This window comes from Camponotus vicinus, unplaced genomic scaffold (assembly GCF_025532165.1).
Source record: "Camponotus vicinus isolate PSW18456_S1 unplaced genomic scaffold, iyCamVici1.0 SCAF_3, whole genome shotgun sequence".
Taxonomy (NCBI): domain Eukaryota; kingdom Metazoa; phylum Arthropoda; class Insecta; order Hymenoptera; family Formicidae; genus Camponotus; species Camponotus vicinus.
The window spans coordinates 17,263,400-17,283,326 of NW_028141967.1; the positions used below are offsets into that span (position 1 = coordinate 17,263,400).

At 34.6% G+C, this 19,927-nt stretch overlaps 1 protein-coding gene across 2 annotated transcripts; it reads left to right on the forward strand.

Annotated features, from left to right (window-relative positions):
- Positions 1–1,720: 1,720 nt before the first annotated feature.
- Positions 1,721–17,571, forward strand: Unpg (homeobox protein unplugged). 2 transcript variants are annotated; one of them, XM_083093976.1, is made up of 5 exons: positions 1,721–3,531; positions 6,104–6,421; positions 15,311–15,621; positions 15,986–16,489; positions 17,066–17,571. In XM_083093976.1, the coding sequence occupies exons 1-4, from the start codon at positions 3,252–3,254 to the stop codon at positions 16,454–16,456; spliced, it is 1,380 nt and encodes a 459-aa protein (XP_082950102.1). In that variant the 5' UTR covers positions 1,721–3,251; the 3' UTR covers positions 16,457–16,489; positions 17,066–17,571. The 2 variants fall into 2 exon arrangements, with proteins under 2 accessions (XP_082950102.1, XP_082950101.1); XM_083093975.1 differs by having other exon boundaries at positions 1,722–3,531; positions 15,986–17,571.
- Positions 17,572–19,927: the final 2,356 nt, after the last annotated feature.

Here is a 19,927-nt window from a genome sequence, read left to right on the forward strand (position 1 = left end):
CTTCTCTGACGACAGCTCGTAAAACTACATCCGTTATGTTCGAATTCGTGAAAGAGTATTAATAATCGTAAAATATTGTTACATTATTAAGAAATATCATTCAAATATATATAAACATCTCTATCTTTGTTAGAACTAAAATAAATTATTAGATAATAATATATTTAATTTAATTATAGGTATATGTATACGAATTTAAATATATGCTTACGTCAAAACATTATAATTATTAAAATATTTTATTTAAGAGAATACTTTAAATATAATTAGATTCTTTCAGAATTAACAGATCAATATTAATAATAAATGCAATAAATTAAATGAAAGAAATTAGTCATATGATATATGTGTACATAAATTAAATATAATCGAATGATATAAATACAATATTTGGGAATAAATATTAGAGAAACATGTTTTTTATTAAATGAAGATGTACATATTTCGAAATTTTAAATTTAACCAAAGATATAAATATAAAGTGCTATGCGCACGGAAATAATTATATATTAGGTAACTTTAGAATCCAATTAAAGTGACGGCAAGCTAACGAGTATCAAAATAGTGTCGTTACTATAGTGATCCATCGATTAGCCGGCTCAGAGCCACCAACGACGTAAACGATGCGTGGGCGTAATCCATCCTAAAATTCGACGTGTACGCAAATACGCGTGAAGTAACAAGTATAATATTTCTAATAACGTTGCGGCATAATTCATAATTTAATAATTATGTTTTCCCAAATTTATTAGAACATAATATATCTTTCTGTATGTTAAAATAACGTAATTTTATTAAAGGAGGCGCTTAATAGTTAATCAATATTAAAATTGTAATATTAAAATTATAATATTATAGACAATATTTCTTTTCTAATAAAGAACAACTTATTTCTGCTTAAATAATTAAAAAAGTTTTACATGTATAAAAATTATAGTATTTAGCATATATTAAAATACACAACATATTAAAATATTTAGAAGAAATTAGAAAGGCACAAGACAATTGGAAGACCATGTAATAGTGACTTCAAATAATGTTTCACAAATAGAGAAGTCATGTCAATTTTCCTGTGAACAAATGAAGCAAGACACCAATTTTGTGCTTGTTTGAAAATGTCTTTTGGGGGATGGCACGAAAGATAACTTAATGGGGAACATGTTGAGGATACAAAATAGACCGTGAAAGAGAGCTCATTAACGTCGATTCATGTCTACGAGAAAGTGCAATTAGTCAATTATCTGTCAAAGTTATTTTCAACTTTGTCATTCATAAGTTACCCTCATAATTTAAATATGTGAGATTTAGTGAAGTTTAGTCTGTAAAAGTCAATACGTGGTATTATATAAAATATCACATATTATGTATTTATTACTTATATAATATCTCTATATTTTTATAAATGATCTAATTAACATTGGCAGATGATATTTATTAATGCTGGAGAGAAAAATATTTTACTAGAATAGCTTTCTCCCTCGAAAAATGAACACTAAATTTTTTTTTAAATTGCTCTTCTCGAGAACAATTTTCGAGATTTTAATTTTCTGGAAGATGCTCTCGAGGATTTCATCTTTTCAATCATTATCCCGGAAATCATGTTTAGTTAGGGAACATTAATTACGTCGTCACAGCGATCACATGACATTTAAAAATGGATCCTATACCACGACTGTCCCGAACTGTCCACCGTTTCCAATCTCGAAACATCCGAATGCAAGCATCTCGGATCAAAAACCTGGCACCAAGATGGTGGGTCAGCCAACGATAGGCGCGGCCGGACGACTGTTGGTTCGCATGCAACCAATCAGGGTCGAATGAAGGTCGGTACGGCGCAGCTACCCCATCCACCACACCGGAACCGCGCATGCTGGGGGATCACGAATTAAAATACCTTGCTCTATACCCTCGGCAGTCGCCCGTCGACCCGTGTGCCATACGGTTGCCGTCCGATATCGGTATAGTTTCATCTTAGTGCACACATAGTTTCGTGGGTGCCATCAACAAGTAGTGCGGAATTGTTTATAGTCGAGAAAGTTGCCAAATGAAAGAGAAGAGAAAAAAATCTAGAAAGATGGACACAAGCAATTCTAGAAGTTCTCAACGAGTATTATCATAATAATTTAAGCCCACCTACAAATTTGTGCTGATGATTAAACTCTGCCAGGTTTTTGCAGATGATTAACACTATTTTTTATTAGCCTTTGTAATATTGGTTGATAATTTAACGCTTAGTACGAATTTAGCAAGGATCCAATGACAGTTGTTCATATTTTATTATTGCCCTAGACATGTTGAACTAATTATCTATCAGTTTTATTCAAAGTGGCCATAATATATGCAAAAGCCGAAAATTACATTTAAATAATAAAGCGCGAAAAGGGGATCACATGAAGGCATTTATAGTAATCGAACGCTATGTTTTACATGGCAGATCTTATTTCCAAATACCATCTAATTTTAATTAAATATCACACATCTAAGTTTCACAAACTTGTATTATAATTACAATAATCGATAGTGTTTCTGCAAATCACGACAGCGAAGAGTGTGTAATAAATTTTTACTTTTTACATAAAATTGTAACCAGTGCCAAAGTACATGTTAAATGTAAATACACACCGGAAATTGTTAAATTGTGAAACATCGATGGTCTCCTCTCACGGAAGATATCGTCAATGAAGGGAAATTATCATTGACGCGTTGACTGCCATGTTGAATTAAAAGACTACGATTTTTTAGTCTCATAATAGATATTTATATGTTACATATATTTGGATATTGTGTAGAACAGAAAAACAGAAAGCAGACAGTTGACAGTAAAGATTATCCACGCTGTAACTCGCTATAAAATGTGCCATAGCTATTATAATGTAATGCAAGGCAGAATAAAACAGAAAATTATAAAACAATTATTAATACAAATCTATTGATACCTTAAGCGCGCCTGAACAATAATTGACAACGCCAAGCTTATATTGAAATGACTCAATACTCACAACTTAAATAAAGTTAATCCGACATTGATGCGGATCTCATTCAAATTCGGCGCATAATTAAATCTGCGCGATTCAGTTTCCTAAAATACTCGAGACACGAAATTCGTCAGAAGACGGAAAGACGATGCTTTGAGAAGCGACAATTTCTGCGCACGAAAAAGGAAGATATGCTACGTATGTAACATCGAATCAAGATCGCGGCTCTCGATTTTTCCGATACCCATCGGTCCAGCATCAGGTCCAGCTCGAGTCATGGACGCAAGTGTGGAGGAAACCGAGCTCGACGTCGGATCGGCGAGCGACGAGCTGGAGTCGTCGGCTGCGGAAGTGAAGCTCGCGCGACGTCCGACGCCGCGACCCTTCACGATCGAGAGCCTGATCGGTGGCGCGCGCGAGGACCACGATGCTGGTGGTGTCGTCGCGCGGGATGATCGAACAAACGGCAGCGAGGAAGAAGAGCACCGGGACCGGGAGTATCAGCTCTATCAGAGGCATTACCTGGCGACCGCTACGGCGAACACGCTGCCCTCAGGTGAGTGCTCTTTTCCTTCTTTATTCCTCGCAATTGATGGAAATTAATCTGAAAATTTAATTTTATATTTACGAATTTATTCTCTGTGAGAAGGATATTGAATGCAAAAGTGATGCGAGTACAATTAATCGAAATTTTTCGACGACAAAGTGGTTACTCGTTATGAATATTTAAATGAATTATTATTGTAAAATAAGAAAGAAGATTTTGCACTTGAAGAAAAAATTGTAAATAGAAATTATAAATGGAAAAAATTGTAAATTAAGATTTTTGCTTTTATTATGTGGAGCATTTTTGTCCTCATACTTCTTAAAGAATTGGATCGATTGGAAGCAATTTATAAATTTGAAATTATTTTATAAGTACTCTTCGGACGAAAATAATGCAAAAGAGTGTGCGAAAAGTTAATATCGTGACTGCGGCTTAAAATACAGCGGCTACAAATACATAAAAACGAATCAATAACTGCAGCGAAAAGAGCGTGTTACCACGTCTGTGTTCCGACAATTCATTCAGTTTTCGTCAATATATTTTCTTCAATGATAAAATTGTTAGGAAACAATTTGAAATCTCACGTCAAATATATGTGTGTATAATTATAAATGTTATTATAAATTATATAAAATAAAACTTTTTTTTTATTAAAACAGCTAATTTTGTAAGAGATATTAAGATTGTGAAATCTTGTAAAATGGAAGAGCTTATTGATCCACTAAATTTTTAAATGTTCGCGTCTTATACTCTTTTAAGTGATATCAGTGTATTATCATTGATAAACAGTGCTTTCAGTTATAAGTACGAGTATAGCACTGGAATTACTGATAGCGAATGATTTTTCAGTGAAATCTTACTGCTATAATCAAAAACAAAATAAAGGCATAAATTGAGTGTTTTTACTGCGTGTGAAACATTAATCTTCGGTGAAATCTTGTCATTGTTTTAATCGATGATATATTCGGTTTAAAAAAATACATATTATGCATATTTTCTATCAATTTTTATTTTAATTATGGATGAACAATGAAACTAATAAATGCTTCAAACGTGAAACAATAACGTTTATTTATTATAATCTTTAACAAGTTATTGTAAGAATTTTCATTGTGGAAAAAGAATTCTTCATTCATGCATATGGTGGAATCGTTAAAAATTAAATCATGCAAGATTCTCATACAATCTTTATTACTTTTCCGTCGGGAGAATTACATACCGATTTAGCCAGCAATGGCTGATATCATGAATGATATAGAACGCGAGCAAATATATTAGAAATGCATGCATATGATTAAACATTATACTTTTTACATATATATATTTGTAAAAATTAAATGCTATGTATATTTGTTAAACATTGTATTTTGTAGTTTGTTGGCTTTGGATGAGATATAACTATTAATATTTTTGATTATTTAATGCAATATACGTGCAGATAGATAATGACACAATCACTATAAGAGATTATTCTATCGAGTCAAAGGCGCCGCGATGTCTAAGCGATGCTCCAAAACGTGAAAAGATACCAGGTGCTGGCGACGTTTTGCGGACTATAATCTGCGATCATGGATATGCTTATAATTGAAACCTTCGGAACCTACCGTTTCTTCTTCTATTCAACTTATTGTAGTATGGCGCAGTTAACTCCAAGTTATATCATTAAACATTAACTTGTAACCACAATGTTATATATGTATATATATATATATATATATATATATATATATATATATATATATATATATATATAATTTCGTTGGTACAAAAAAGAATTGATACATGCTATGAATTTAATGAAGAAAAATATGTGTCATACAAAGTCATAATTAATGTTAATTAAAAGAGAATTAACAAAAATATATGTGAAAATCAAAATCTAAAATTACTTTAAAAAATAAAGCAGTTGCATAATGTATAAATAGTAACAATGAATATGTGAATGTGAATATGAATTTAAGAGATAAAAAATATGTTTAAGAAAATAAAAGTTAAATGTAAGAATAAACATTTAGCAAACAAGAAACATCTTATTAAAAATTTTTTAACAAGACTAAAAGTGAAACATGAAATTTGATTAATCCTGCAATTACATTCATTTGTATTACTATTAATGGATGTTGGAAAGATCGAAGACGTAAATGAAGACATTGATAGAATATTTACGAAGAGATATTAAATTTTACATTAAAATAATCAAATATATTAAAATAATCAAATATATTAAAATAATCAAATTACATGTCTTCGTGATTTGAAATATACTTTCACTATCTAACTCTAAGAAACGAAGAATGCACTAAGAGAAATGCTAAGTAAAAAATTTTAAATTGTTATTTTAAATGCGGTTAAAAAACATATTTAAAATATTTAATAATCTATTTTTATACAATTAAATTATTATTAACAGTAACTAACAATCCCATTCAGAATTAAAATTATTGAATCGAGTTCAAAGATAGACTGGCCGCTCTGGCTTAGATACAATCTGGATAAATTTATCGACAATTTACTTCTGTATCCATCTACCCGAATCTACCGACCATCTAAACTATCTAAATCCATCAACTCATCTGCACAGGTTTCGGTGTGCCACTGGGTCTGTACAGCGCCTGGCTACCGATGCGGATGTACGGCGGCAGCGGTGCATCCGGTGTCCCGATGCTGCCGCCGCAGCATCCGTCCGCCGGCTATCCGGCTCATCCGGAGCTGCATCAGAGCCGGCTGCCGCAGCTCTCCGCGTCAGCGTCCGGTCATCCGCAAGGATACTACCCCTTGGACGGTTGCCGTCGCACGGGGAGTCAGCGTGCCCTCAGTAGCTTCACCGACAGCGAAGACGAGGACGGCAGCATCGGCTCGCCGGCGTCGCCGGCGCACGATCTCTCCAAGTCGCGGCACGGTGAGCTGCACAGTTTTCAACCCCTCCCCTTAACATTCTTTTTTATTTTCATGAAGAAGATTGTAAGCGCGAGAGAGACAAAAGCAATTGGTTTGTCTTTAGGAATAATAGTTTATAATACAATAAATGACAAGAGAATTTGCGGGCTGTTTACAAAGTTAGGATTGGCAAATAATTTATTTTTAGGGATAATGGTTTGTAATAAAAACAATATAACGAGAGAATTTGCGGCGGGCTAGTTGCAGAGTGCTGCTAGGATTGGCGGAGTCTTCTTTCAGTGAAGAAATAAATTTGGTATAGCATTTCATCTCTCCTTCTCTCAAATTAATCGTCCGCATCTCGCGATTAAATACATAATCCAAATCATTTAAATGAAATGAAATTAAATATCATAGCTTATAATAATCCTATAAATAAGTGAATACATTTTTTTGTCATATCATCCTTCGAAAATGGGCGAGATAAAAAGATTTGCGTGAGAGGTATACATATATATATGTAGAAAACATAGAACCAATGCTGAATATAACTCGCCACAAAGTTAGTAGTAACTTGTTATAAATGCAGAAAGTGCTTTGGAACAGTCTTAGTTTTCTAAGAGAGCACATGTAAGTGCTTTGATTATCTTATAGTGATAGATTATATGGTAATAACACTATGTATATTACATAATTTTTAATCTTTTGATAGTGCGGTAATTTAAACTTAGCGAAAATATGTCGAGCCATATATAAATTTTGAATTCTGACAATTTTCCATCTTGTCCGACTATTAATTTAATACGATAAATTTATTTTGCGTGAGAAGTGTGGTATCTTTACCGTAATATAATTTTAAATGATATTTCAGGAAGAAATGATTAAATCGTAATATGATTATTTAATAATTAAGCGGTGCAGGAACAAATATTGCCGTCAAAGCGATGGTCTCTAAAGAGGGGCGCAGAATGATCTATGGATCCAATCGCGAAACGGGAGAAATCGGCGGGTTCGACTGTTAAGTGTTTACAAATTCCGATGGTGTGTCTTTGGTCACGATCGCAGTCGCCACGATCGACCGCAAAGGATCGAGATACACGGTAGCGTGCATAAATTATCACGGTCTCGTGGCCCGATCTCTTATGTGTACAGACATATGTGAATGTGCGAAATATTATGATACTTTAGAATATCTTGGCCGAATTTCCTCTAATGTAATTTCCATATATTCAAATCTTCTCGTATTTTTCGGAGATTTTCTGGAAATATTTAATAGATGATCTCAAAGTTAAAAAATATAGTGAAGAAATACTTTGAATATACTCTCAAGAATATATATTTTTCGTAAGATAAAACTCAAATGAAAGGGGCGGGAAATAAAATCGGAATAAATAAATATAACTTAAAATGATAACGTGCCTAAAGAGTTACTTTTAAAAAAGGACGGAAAATCATTTTTTCTTTTCAAGAATTTTTAGACAATATCTTGCAGATATAGTTCTTCGAAAAGGCGCCGCTGGACGATCGCCGAAAGTCGAAGGGTACGTGATCGTCGATCACGTATTTTCGTGGGGACAATTCCGATGGTGTACAGGCGCGCGCATTTATTCGTGGCCGGACACACTTTTTATTGATGTACCGCCGACCGGCGGCGATTTCGTATGCGAGACGAAATGACTTCGGGGAACCTGTCATCGGTCATTTATGACGCACCGCGCCGAACCGGTGCGTCCGATCGTCACGATGAGGCGCGATCGCGACGTTCCACGAATTCGTCGCGATCCACCTACGTGTGAGCATTGCATTCTCGTACAATGCGTGGATTACCAATCCTGATCTTGCTCTGATGAGAATCAATGGAATGGGAAAAAATTAAAGGAAGAATTCGAAAACGTTAAATAACAATTTCTGAAACTAGTTTTGCTACGATTGATATCCCAATATCCTGGAATCGACAATTACATATGAATTTAAGAATTAAGATTTTAAATTTGAATAGCAACGTATGAGTCAAGCATTGAAAAATACAAAAAATCAATAAGTATAATTTAAGAAATAAAAATCTCTGAAACTCAATAAAGTATATAATTTTTTTCTAAGCAACAAGAAATATAAATGAAGGAGGAAGAAGAATATTAAAAAAAATTAAATTATAGTAAAAATCATGTTGTGATTTGAACAGCTAAACTCTGTACTAGAAGAATTTTAATATTCTTCAATGAATTATATAATCACAATACAATTCAAAAGATGAATTTATTTTTTTCACATGGCCGTTCCTACTAAATTATAATGTTACGTATCATATGTGAATCTTTAATTTAATTTAATGCATAAAATAAAATACTATTTAAATTGTACAAAAAAGAATTGGCATTTTTTTATTTTTGGAATACATAATTTCAATTTTGACTATTAATTAATCTCTTAATCTTTTAATTAATTCTTTTGATTAATCTTAACTATCAATAGAAACAAATAAATTGGCTTGTAAGAAATGCGTGATAAAATGAACGTTAGTGCCATCAAGCATATGCATTGTGCATGCTTTCTCGATCGGTTTTATTCTTGATGAGCAGTGAATTTTTATACAGTCTACGAACGGGCAGTTATTTTAATGCGATCGTCGATCGAGACGATGCGTCATAAATACACAACGGCGCAGCTAAGATTTTATCGATTGTCGGAGCTATTATCCAATATGACGAGAAGTTAAAAATAACTCTTCCTTTTATAATGTCTAAGATCTTCAAATTGTTCGATTATACAATTTCTGCAACTGAGATTGGGAGGTATTGAAATTTTTATTGGAAGGTATTGGAGTGTATTGAAAGATAATACTTTTAATAGAGCAGTCTACTAAGTGTCTTCTGGTATATATTGAATTCTTCCATTTATAAAAATAACTTATGTCGAGTAATCTCTTTCGTATTTTATATTATCTTGTTAATTTTTTAATAAAGTCTGCTTTATATTACATTTAAAAATATATAGATATATACGTCAAAATGTACATTAATTAAATTTTCTTCATGTGTGTGTGTGTGTGAATATTATATTTTTCAACATTATATCAGTCAGAATTTTTATGAATGATACATTTTTAAAATGTGTACACGTTTTATTACTTTAAAGGAAAAATCTCAAAATCCTGGACATACAGATTTGGATTCCATCACTTGGAGATACAAAAATATCGAATCCATCACGTAGATGTATTGAAGATTGGATTAGTAACAGACAAGTACTTTGAAATGAGAACAAGTCTCGCGCGCGCGCGCGATATTCAGTAGCGAATTATTTATTGTTGGCCTAGAAAGTGTGTTAACAGCGTTTTCATCGTAAGAACATGAAAATTAGCTATGTAAATGGAAATGTGAAAGAGTCAAAAAAACGAAACTTTTGATTGTTTATGGAAAATTTAGAGTTCCATTCGAAAAATCAAAAAAATCAAAAAATCCATGAAAATTCATGAAAGTCTCGTTTTACTTCGTCGAAAATATTGGATTTACTAGATTAAATAATTCTTTTGCATGATAAATTGACTTACTTGTTACATAATGTAAAATTTAAACGCGACAAGCAAACTAACTGTTTCCAGATATATCTGTGTGTGTGTGTGTGTGTGTGTGTGTGTGTGTGTGTGTGTGTGTGTGTGTGTAAGCCATTTACAAAAATATTACTACTACTGCTGAAGAAAAAAATCCGACGAATTGTCTGAGTCTTTGGATATTACTATTGGTGATGCTATCAGATTATGTCAATATTCTGACGCGATTGTTTTATCTTATAGCAAAATATTATAATAAAATTAATTTTTGTAATTTATCTAGATTATCTGTAAACGATTAAAATTGAAATGTTTTTACGTGATACTTATCTTGTCTTTTGTGATTACGATAATCTAAAAGAATTCAAAGTTATGTTTATTGGAGACAGTTTTAAGGTAGCGTTCTGTTAATTTTCCTCCATAGCGAGAATAAGACTAATTAATTAAGTGTAATTACTATAATCGCTCGTTTCCTTTACTCTGTACTCGAATCTAATAATTCGATGACTTTCAAACAGCACACAAGACGATAATCATCGAATGTCACTTGAATTTTAATCGCACTCACCGATTTTGCGACGGAATGCCGATTAGCGTATCGTGCATCGGATGAGTGGAAGGATCATATTTCGATTTGGCATGCGAGACGAAAGGTCCTTTTAGACCACGTCATTCGTCATTCATAGCCGTCAGGACGACGACTAAGATGAAGCCGATTATATGAAGGATCGGCTTCGAGCCAGTAACGTGTAACAAAGTGGCTGTCGCGTCGCTATGAATGGAAGCCGTCAATTTTGCCGCGACGTTGAGCATCGTGTGATATTTATAATGCCAGCGTTGCAGAATTAACAACTGGTATAATCCGGGTTATAACTGCCGGCGACTCGGCGATTCGACAATTATCTAGTGCATAAGAAGCATTTATAGAAAAAGTCTGTCGATAAATGTGATGTAACCGAGATTGTGAGAACGAAAAAACTCTCGAAATTATAAAGTGGAATGTACGTGCATTATTCAATTGCGACAAGTAGTTTCGTGTCATTTTCATCCAGTAAAGACAATACTCTTTCATTTTTTAAAGCATTACATATTACAGAAGGAAATACATTTTCTTTGACATATTCTTGATTGTTTATATTTTATCTTCAAAAATTATTAATTTTAAATTATCTCTTGGGAGAGAAAATCATTTTACTATCAAAAATTAATTTTAAAATTTTTCGATCTCTTTCTCTCTATCTCTCTGTTTTTTCTCTGTATGTTAAATATTATGTTACAATTTTATTTTATTTTTTCCTCTGTATATTAAATATCATATTACAATTTTATTATGTTACAATTATATATATTTTATTTACATGTTCGATTTTCATATTTTACTGTCTAAGAACGCTTGTAATATATTCGCAGCATGCGAATATAATAGATGCAGGAAGAGGAAAGGAGACAAAACGACATTTCGCTATATCGATCGTCGCAACACTCGGTAACGTCATCATACGGTGCATACTGGCAGAGCGACCGTTAATAAGCCCGATTGAAATTTCATGTCGCGTATCCAAAAATACATTTACTCAGAGTCATACGCGAGCGAGCGAATGAGCGCTTCCTACGATCCGATCCCGATAATTGCTTCCGGCGAAGCTCGCCGATCGATCGCGTCGGGCGCTATATCGGGGGCCGCGATCGAGCAAATTATTCTCGAATCAGGTCGCGAATCTCGCCTGTTTCCTTAACGCTTAATCAGCCGGATTTATTTCTCATACACGGCTGGAATCACACACGAATATTGAAATCTTACCGCTAAATTGCAAAAATAGGAGAAGTGCAGTGATATAATTAAAAGTGTTCAACGAAAGGGTGTGATAAGATATTTATGCGATGCTATAGATATTATGTCCCGAATCCTTCATATTTGTTTTCGTAATAATAATGTTTGCATAATTTTTCTTAACGATCACGCTAATGCTGAATGTATAAGAAGATGAAGTGTGTACATAAGCTACGATTATAATCAAACCCACGCGAGCTCTTTGCATTTTTATCTGTGGAGACCACAGATGCATAAATTGTTTCCTCGACTACTTGGTACCCGCACTTGCAATCGAACGAAAGCACTCGACCCCCGGACATTTTTTTTGCTTTTCCCGCAGTTTTCCTGGTCGGTGAAATTTCGTTATTCATTGCCCGATTGTGGTGAGCCTGCGGCGCGTCCGACACGATATGGGAGGATCGCATCTTGGTCCGTAAAGGACCGCGCCATACTTGTCGCGAAAAAAAAGGAACGGTGCCCCTTGGTAACGACGATACCGAGATTGGCACGATTCTGCCGATCGATTGTGGAACCTTGCATCATTATGCGAGACATTATATAACTGCGGAATAATTCGGTTAATTTCATTGTATTTTTTAAAAAATTGAAGAATCTTGAACTCGAAGAATTGTTAACTTTTAAAGAATCAGAGAATTTTAAAATTTTAAAATCAAGAATTTCCTCCTTAAGAAAATACTTTTCAAAAAATTAAAAATTCAAGAATTCTAAAATCGTTTAAAATTCAAAACATTTCATTGTTTAAAAAAGATACTTTAATTCTAATGTATTTTGAGATATTTTATACGCATCAGAAATTTCTAATCAGGATATTTATATCAGGAAAAAATTTTTTAAAGTATGTAAAATATTTCCCTCATCCGTATAAAAAAAGAATCAGCTGGCGAAGAAATAGTTGAGAGAATGAAAACAATGGAATTGGGTAAATTGCGAAAATTAACCCGACACAAATAGTCGATGAATCAAGGATAAAGATCTTTAAATGATTTAATTTCCGGCTGTTTCATCATTGACAGATTTCAATAATTGCTCTTTACCAATGGTTAAATAAAATATGAGCTCTGATAACGTCAGCTATTTTCGCCGATTATTATTATGTATGACGAATCGATAACATTGTAATATTACGTTAAGTATATAGATATCAGCAGCTTTTCTTAGGGTGAAATCGATAAAGATGCCGCGACCCAATTAATCTGTTGCGTGTTCGTGTAATTGGCGGGTAAATTTGCAACCTAATCGATCCATGTGAGCAAATTACCTCTTATAAATAAAATAATATTTCGCGCGTATTACAAAACTTACATAACTTTACATAACTATATACATAATATCACATAACTAGCTACATAACTATTATATAATTTTATATTTATCAAATTTAATCCATATATATTCTTAAAAAAATATTTTTTTAGATAAAAATATTTTTTTGTGTCTGTATTGTAGGTGCACACATGTATATATGTGTGGAATATTTAACAAATATTTTTTAGAGATAAATTAACAATTTAATCAAAATAAAAAATTGATGCAATTTACACTTTAAAAATAACTTGTAAACTAGAATAATTTGGAATTTATTTTATTAGAATTGATTTAATGTAAAATGTATTTATACAAACTAAATCATTATTTATACAAACTAAATCTTTTTATTTTTATGTAAAATTTTTTTCCTCTTTCTGATGGAAAAAGACACATTTAATGATTTTTTCGCGAGTGAATCAATATTGTGTTCATTCACCGATTTCACGTCGCCTTCATCTGTTTGCTACAAGAGCCGAATTGCCAGCTTCAAACAAGCGAAAGCGATTTCATTGTCGTGTTTAAGTTTCGGGTTATAGCCTCGCTCCAATAACTCTATTCGCTAAAGGAATATGGTCCGCTAAACGAGGATGTAACAATGTCGTTCTTCCAGATCGATTCCGCCGCAAAGTGTAAAGACGGGAAGCAAGGGACAACGCCCGTGTACACTCGCGGAAGCGTATCATTCGTCTAATCGAAACCTTCTGAATAAGTTAGCGATTGAAGAGTGCATCAAACCGACGGTGGTGGAAAGTTTGCGCGCTCCTGTAAGTGCGCGATCCGCGAACTTCGGGATAAGAAAGACGCGAATCGCGACCGATGAATAACTCAAGCTAACCATAGCCAAGTTGACCGTTGACAACGAACTTTAGCAGGAAATAATGCGCCCGCAAATAACGATCGGCTCTTGATCATGCGACTCGACCATATGGGAAAAGTTGTGCGAATCACGTGCGGTTGCTTACTTGAGAAAATACGACGAGGAGAAAACCTATATGATTCTATTTATACTATTTCTCTCTGAGGGAAATGGACTGCATGTGCATAAGTCTTAATACCTATTAATTTATCTACTGGAATATAACTTTAGGTCTAATAGAACGTGGTTTTACGTTCTGATGTTTTGATTTTTCAAATAAACAACATAAATTTTTCAATAAAAGCATCCATGTAAATTTTAGTTACATTATTTTAGTAAATTTTAATAATTATCTTTTATATTTTTGTATTATTTTTAGAAAGCTAAATAAATATTGATTAATTTATTCATTCATCGATCTCTAAAATATTATAGAAAATAAATTGCATAATTTCTTTTTTTTATATTAAATTTTTGAAAGATTCTTAATGTATTTTTAACTGGAACTCTGTCTCGTTTACTTCCTTTTATATAAAAATCCTCCAATTGTCATTTTAATATTAAAGACAACCTTCAAATTGTTTCCTCCGACATCTGCAAATTAATGCGAATTTTGTTTTTTATTCAGTCGACCGTCGATCAGTCAAGCGCGAGCCATTTATACTACTATATAACCATGCTGTAGGAATAATTTTCAATAAATGATGACCCGACGGAGTCATCAAACTCCACAGTAACTTTGTTTCGTATCTCGGTGCATATTGCATGTCGCGCTCGGTTGCCTCGCGGATGAAAGAAAAAAAAACTCTGTACGGGAAATTACGGACGAGAGAACGTTGCCGACGATCGAAGAGCGCAACTTTTATGAAGGAACGACCAATCTGCTCCGCATATTAAATAGCCGCCAGGCTATACATACCGCGGCGATGTACTCTTGATAGCGATAAAGTCCCTTGATAACTTAATATGTCTCGAGTTATTGTGGATTTTAACCCTTCTATCTAAAAATTGTGCATTTTAAAATCATTTTTTAGGACGATTATATTTTTTGAATGTTGAATATAATTTTGATTTGTGCTTAATAATTCAATTGTGAATTTATCATAGAAATAATATTTTGATTAAAAAGCATGTTATATTTTCTATTCGTATCTATGCTTGCAGCAAATATTCAAACGATGCGCACACATCTTGACAAAATATAAAAATATAACGCAAATTAATTTAGTGACAAATTATTTTACCATCAGTTTCAAATTTTTTTGGCACATTATATTTCGATGAATTAATTAGATTTAAAATTTTGATGTATAAAAGAAAGATGCAATTTGACAGATGCTTCATAATCATCCACGTGTTGCAGGATCCGAGAACGGTCGTGTATCAGCTGAGAGCGACGAAGAGGGTGGTGGGGCTGCGGGTTCCGGCGAGGGTCATGACATTTCCGATGGTGTTGGCGGCATCGGCAATGTCACCACAAGTCCCAGCAGGTCCTTAGAAAACGGGCAAAATTCGTCAACGTCGAACACCGGTGGCAACAAGGCCCGACGGCGACGTACCGCGTTCACTTCGGAACAGCTGTTAGAGCTGGAGCGCGAGTTCCACGCAAAAAAGTACCTGAGCCTGACAGAGCGTTCGCACATAGCGCACGCGCTGAAGCTGTCGGAGGTGCAGGTCAGTGCTGAACACAAACGATAAGTCAATGAGCTATACATACTATTAGGGTTTGATGCCAAAGAATAATTCATTTAATTAATTAATTAATTAAACATTCAAAATTAGGATTTAAATGTTGAATATAATTCTCGCAATCTGGAGCATATAGAGAATTTATAGAAATGTCAAAAATTATTTATGATACGGAAAACGTATCATCTTGCATGAAATATCCAAAGTTATAAAACTTAATTGCTCTTTAAATACATTTTATAAATATATATGTGTGCATGTGTGTGTTAATTATTTTATTATATGCAATTTGGTTCTTCTCTCTATCGCGAAAGAACTTGCTTCTCAAATCAACGTAATTCTGGCGCAGGTGAAGATCTGGTTCCAGAATCGACGTGCCAAGTGGAAGCGGGTGAAGGCCGGGTTGAGCGGCGGCGGCGTCGGTGTCGGTTCGACGGCGACGTCGGCTATAACGCCCTCCGGCGCTTCTGGTCGCCACAATGGTACCGCTGGCCAACACACCGGCTCAGGTACCAGGATCGTGGTGCCGATACCAGTGCACGTGAGCCGTCTGGCTGTCAGATCGCATCATCATCATCTGGAGAAGTGCGCGAGGGCACCGCGAGCGAGGCCGACACCATCCTCGGGCGAGAACGCATCACCGGGAGCGGGGTCGGTGTTGGGTGACACCTTGGGACTAGTAAACTCATCAGTGAACCTGACTGGCCAGGTGCAGCCGCCACTGGGAGCCGGTATGGGAGTAGAGATCGGGGTTGGAGGTGGTTTGAGGGCCTTCGCGGTGCCAGCGCATCGAGCTGGTCTCGGATCCTCCGGGAGGTAGTGAACGTCGTGCGGATGATGAATTGGACGCCTGGTACGTTAAGACGCGAAAGAAAGAGATAGAGGTAAAATGATAATCGGTGTAGAATGTGCGCGCGACAAAATGAAATCGGATGTCCTCAATATGAATACCTATCAATCAAGAGTTAAAAATCAACCACGATAAATGTGAAAAATTACGAAAAGATGAATACTTATATCTTGACAGATATATCTTTCTTTTATAATTTTTATATGCTAATTATTCGCCGAGACAGGAGGATATTTCATTGAAATTAAATTAAGCATGCATGACTCGCTTGCTAACAATAGAGTGGAATTTTTCTATCAAATATTTTCTATCTTTTAAATGTTTCTTTAATTATTTAAATTATTTCTCTATTTGGTTCATTTTCTATCGTATCGGTTTAAATATTCTAAGTGCGCAAGAAAGTCATTTCGATCATATTGCTCGAGCGCTCGATATCCTTTTCCGACTTCATAGCGCGTATTGTAAATAGTAAGTCCTAGAAGTTTGTAAATACATACATGTATACCAGGTAGATAGTAATTCCGCATAAACATCGTAGCTCGTATTTGTAGATAGTTTACATTAAGCAGTGGGTTTCAGCCTGGCGAACAACTATTACGTGGCGGCAATACCGCGTATCGATCAGCCGTGCGATCATCGCAGCTGTATTACAACGACGAAACGTTACAACGAGGCGGAAGCGCACAAAATGTCGGGCTATAGACTTGCATACGTTGTAATATCGTGTCGGCAATAAAACGTGCGACTGTAATTCGAAATATCATTTTGCCTTTTACCTTATGCCTACTCGGTGCGCAATTATGTTAGTCTATATTAGTCTAAAAATTAATTAATTACAAGAGTATCACTTTATGAACATCACTTATCTCCTTAATAATTAAAAATATTTGCATAATAAAAGAAATTTACACATGGAGATATCTTCCCCTTCTCCTTAAAGCTAAACTTTAAGAGTTGGATTGATGATTTATAATATTCTAATTTTATTGAGGATAGATAAAAATCTTTGAAAATCAAGACTTGCAATACTGATGGTATAAGAAATCTTAATTTATTTTAGAATAAATTATAGGATTTTGAGATAACGTCTTGAAGAATCTCTCAAAGTTCTTGACTTTTATATTTGCATTCTCCCAGAACCAATTTATATCTCGCAGATTTCGATTCAAAAGATCGATTGACAGAGATCGCTAATCGCACGAGGGTTCCTGCGTTTGTCTTGTTTTGACAATTTTGTTGCGGTTCTCGAGGGGCCTCCGGCCGCCCCGGGTCGACTCATCGTCATCGGGTGCTCCCACGGGATCGGATCGTCATCTCAAATCGGTGGATTGCGCATTTTCGCAGGCTGCGTCGCGTGCGGGCCCCGAGCCTCTGAATAGGGCTCCACGGACGAAATCGGGGCCCCCTTCGCTTACCTCGTAGGCGTGACCCCATATGCCAGGTTCGACCGGGCCGCTGCAACTGCAGGACGATGCACGATGCAAAACACGTCAATGTGTCAGCCGGCTAATTCGATTTAGCCTTTTTTGACTCGGAATAGCCGTGACTTTTGAAACGGAAACGGCGATAAAAATATAAAAGTTTTTCTCAGCGCACAATAATTGATGACAGGTGATTTTATCTTCTTAGGTAAGTAACGAGGGTACATAATAAAGAAGTTTAATTATTAATATTGTATAGTTGCACTCTTTTTAAAATATATCGACATGTTAATTTTTAAAATGCGATAATAATTATTGTAAAAAGACGTCTTCTTATTTTTATGCATTCCTATTTTTATTTTTTTATTGTGTGTTTTACAACTGATATATAGTACAAATCAATCATAATAATAGCATGAATGTGTATTAAAATCATTGTTTAGTGATAAAAAAAGTCTGTATCAAAAACATTAACTTAAAGTAACAACATGTACATCAATTAATCGAATTTGAAGTGAGAAAACAAAAATAAGCGCTACAACAAAGATAGAAATAATTAATCTTGAACGAAATTCTTCGCGCAAAAAAGAAACTAGAAACATCTTTCATAAGTTATATAATAATGTCCAACAAGAGAATGTCAAAAAATTACAGAAGATGACAGGGAAAAAAACGAAAGGTCGCCGGGGTAGTTGAAGGGGGGGTTTGAAGGGGGTCCGAAGAAGTAGAACGGGGGGATCGTATACAGTGTACACAATAGCAAGGCAGAGTGCATTACGGTTAATACACGAAAAGGACCGGCGCGGTCGTTTAGCCAGCGATCTCGGCAGTTACTGCGCCTCGCGCGAGGGATAAATCATCTCTCCCGACGCTGCCACGCCTACCCGGAGGACGCGGAAAGAGCGACTCTCCCCTATAGAGCGTGGTAACGTACGACGGGCGGTGGACGACGACGTTACCACGTTCTTTGCGGTCGATGAGAACGAGCCGACGGTTTCCGGGAGAGGCGGAAAACTAATAATCGTCCGCGGACGCGCTCCGGAAGGCGATGCTGAGATTGCGGCGGCGACGCTGACCTCGATTGACATCGTCGTTGCATAGGGCGAGGGTCGAAGTTAGCCGATAGAGAACAGCGAAACCAAATTTAACAATTTTCAGACTCGACCGCTTCCTGTCGTTACATTTCCAACGATTAAAATTGAAAAGCTTTCAACTGTTCTTTTCAATTATTAAAAAAAACGCATTTTTCAATTAATCTCTCGAGAGATTTAGATGGTTCATAAATTTGTGTAACAAAAGTTATGATTATGATAAAAATGTCATTAATACTAATTGTTGAGATACATGATTCGAATATTTTATTCTGTTCATAACAATGTAGCCATTGAAGAAAAAAAAGTATGAAAGAAGCACTTATATTAAGATCTAATTATTGGTGACGTTTAAAGATTATAATGTAATTTTTAATTAATCTCCTAAACCTAATCAATACTGCGTGTTTTTTCTTATTAATATGCTATATATAATTTCCCTATATTGAAAATTGTAGAAAATTTAAAACAGATTGTAGTTAATTATATGTAGCACGGATATACAAAAATAAATAATTTAAGTAATTATACGTAAAATCGAACTGCTAAAAGAGAATCACTGTTTATTTCGAAACTAAGAATGTATTGTTAACTACATTAAATGAATCGCTGAATGGTACAATGGTATAAATATCAGAGTTTTAATGGGAAGTATATGAAAGGTATTGTGTGTGAAAGAGAGAGAAAAAGAGAGAGAGAGAGAAGATATCTAATATAAACCTAGTTGCTTTTTTTAATGCGATGCTTTTTTACTACTTTATAAGCAATAAAATTTAAAGTTTTCTCATAAATAATAATAAAATGACGTTTTTTATTATTTATGAACGAAACAGTTTTCTCGTCAATAATAATAAAATGAAAAATATTCGGTTGGAATAAAATGTGTATTTGGACTGATTGTTATTTATCTAATTTATACTATTACGCGT

Coding starts and splice junctions, on each gene's coding strand:
- Unpg (XM_083093976.1), top strand. CDS start 3,252: ATGGACGCAAGTGTGGAGGAAACCGAGCTCGACGTCGGATCGGCGAGC. Junction 3,532..6,103: donor GGCGAACACGCTGCCCTCAG/GTGAGTGCTCTT, acceptor TCATCTGCACAG/GTTTCGGTGTGCCACTGGGT. Junction 15,622..15,985: donor TGAAGCTGTCGGAGGTGCAG/GTCAGTGCTGAA, acceptor ATTCTGGCGCAG/GTGAAGATCTGGTTCCAGAA.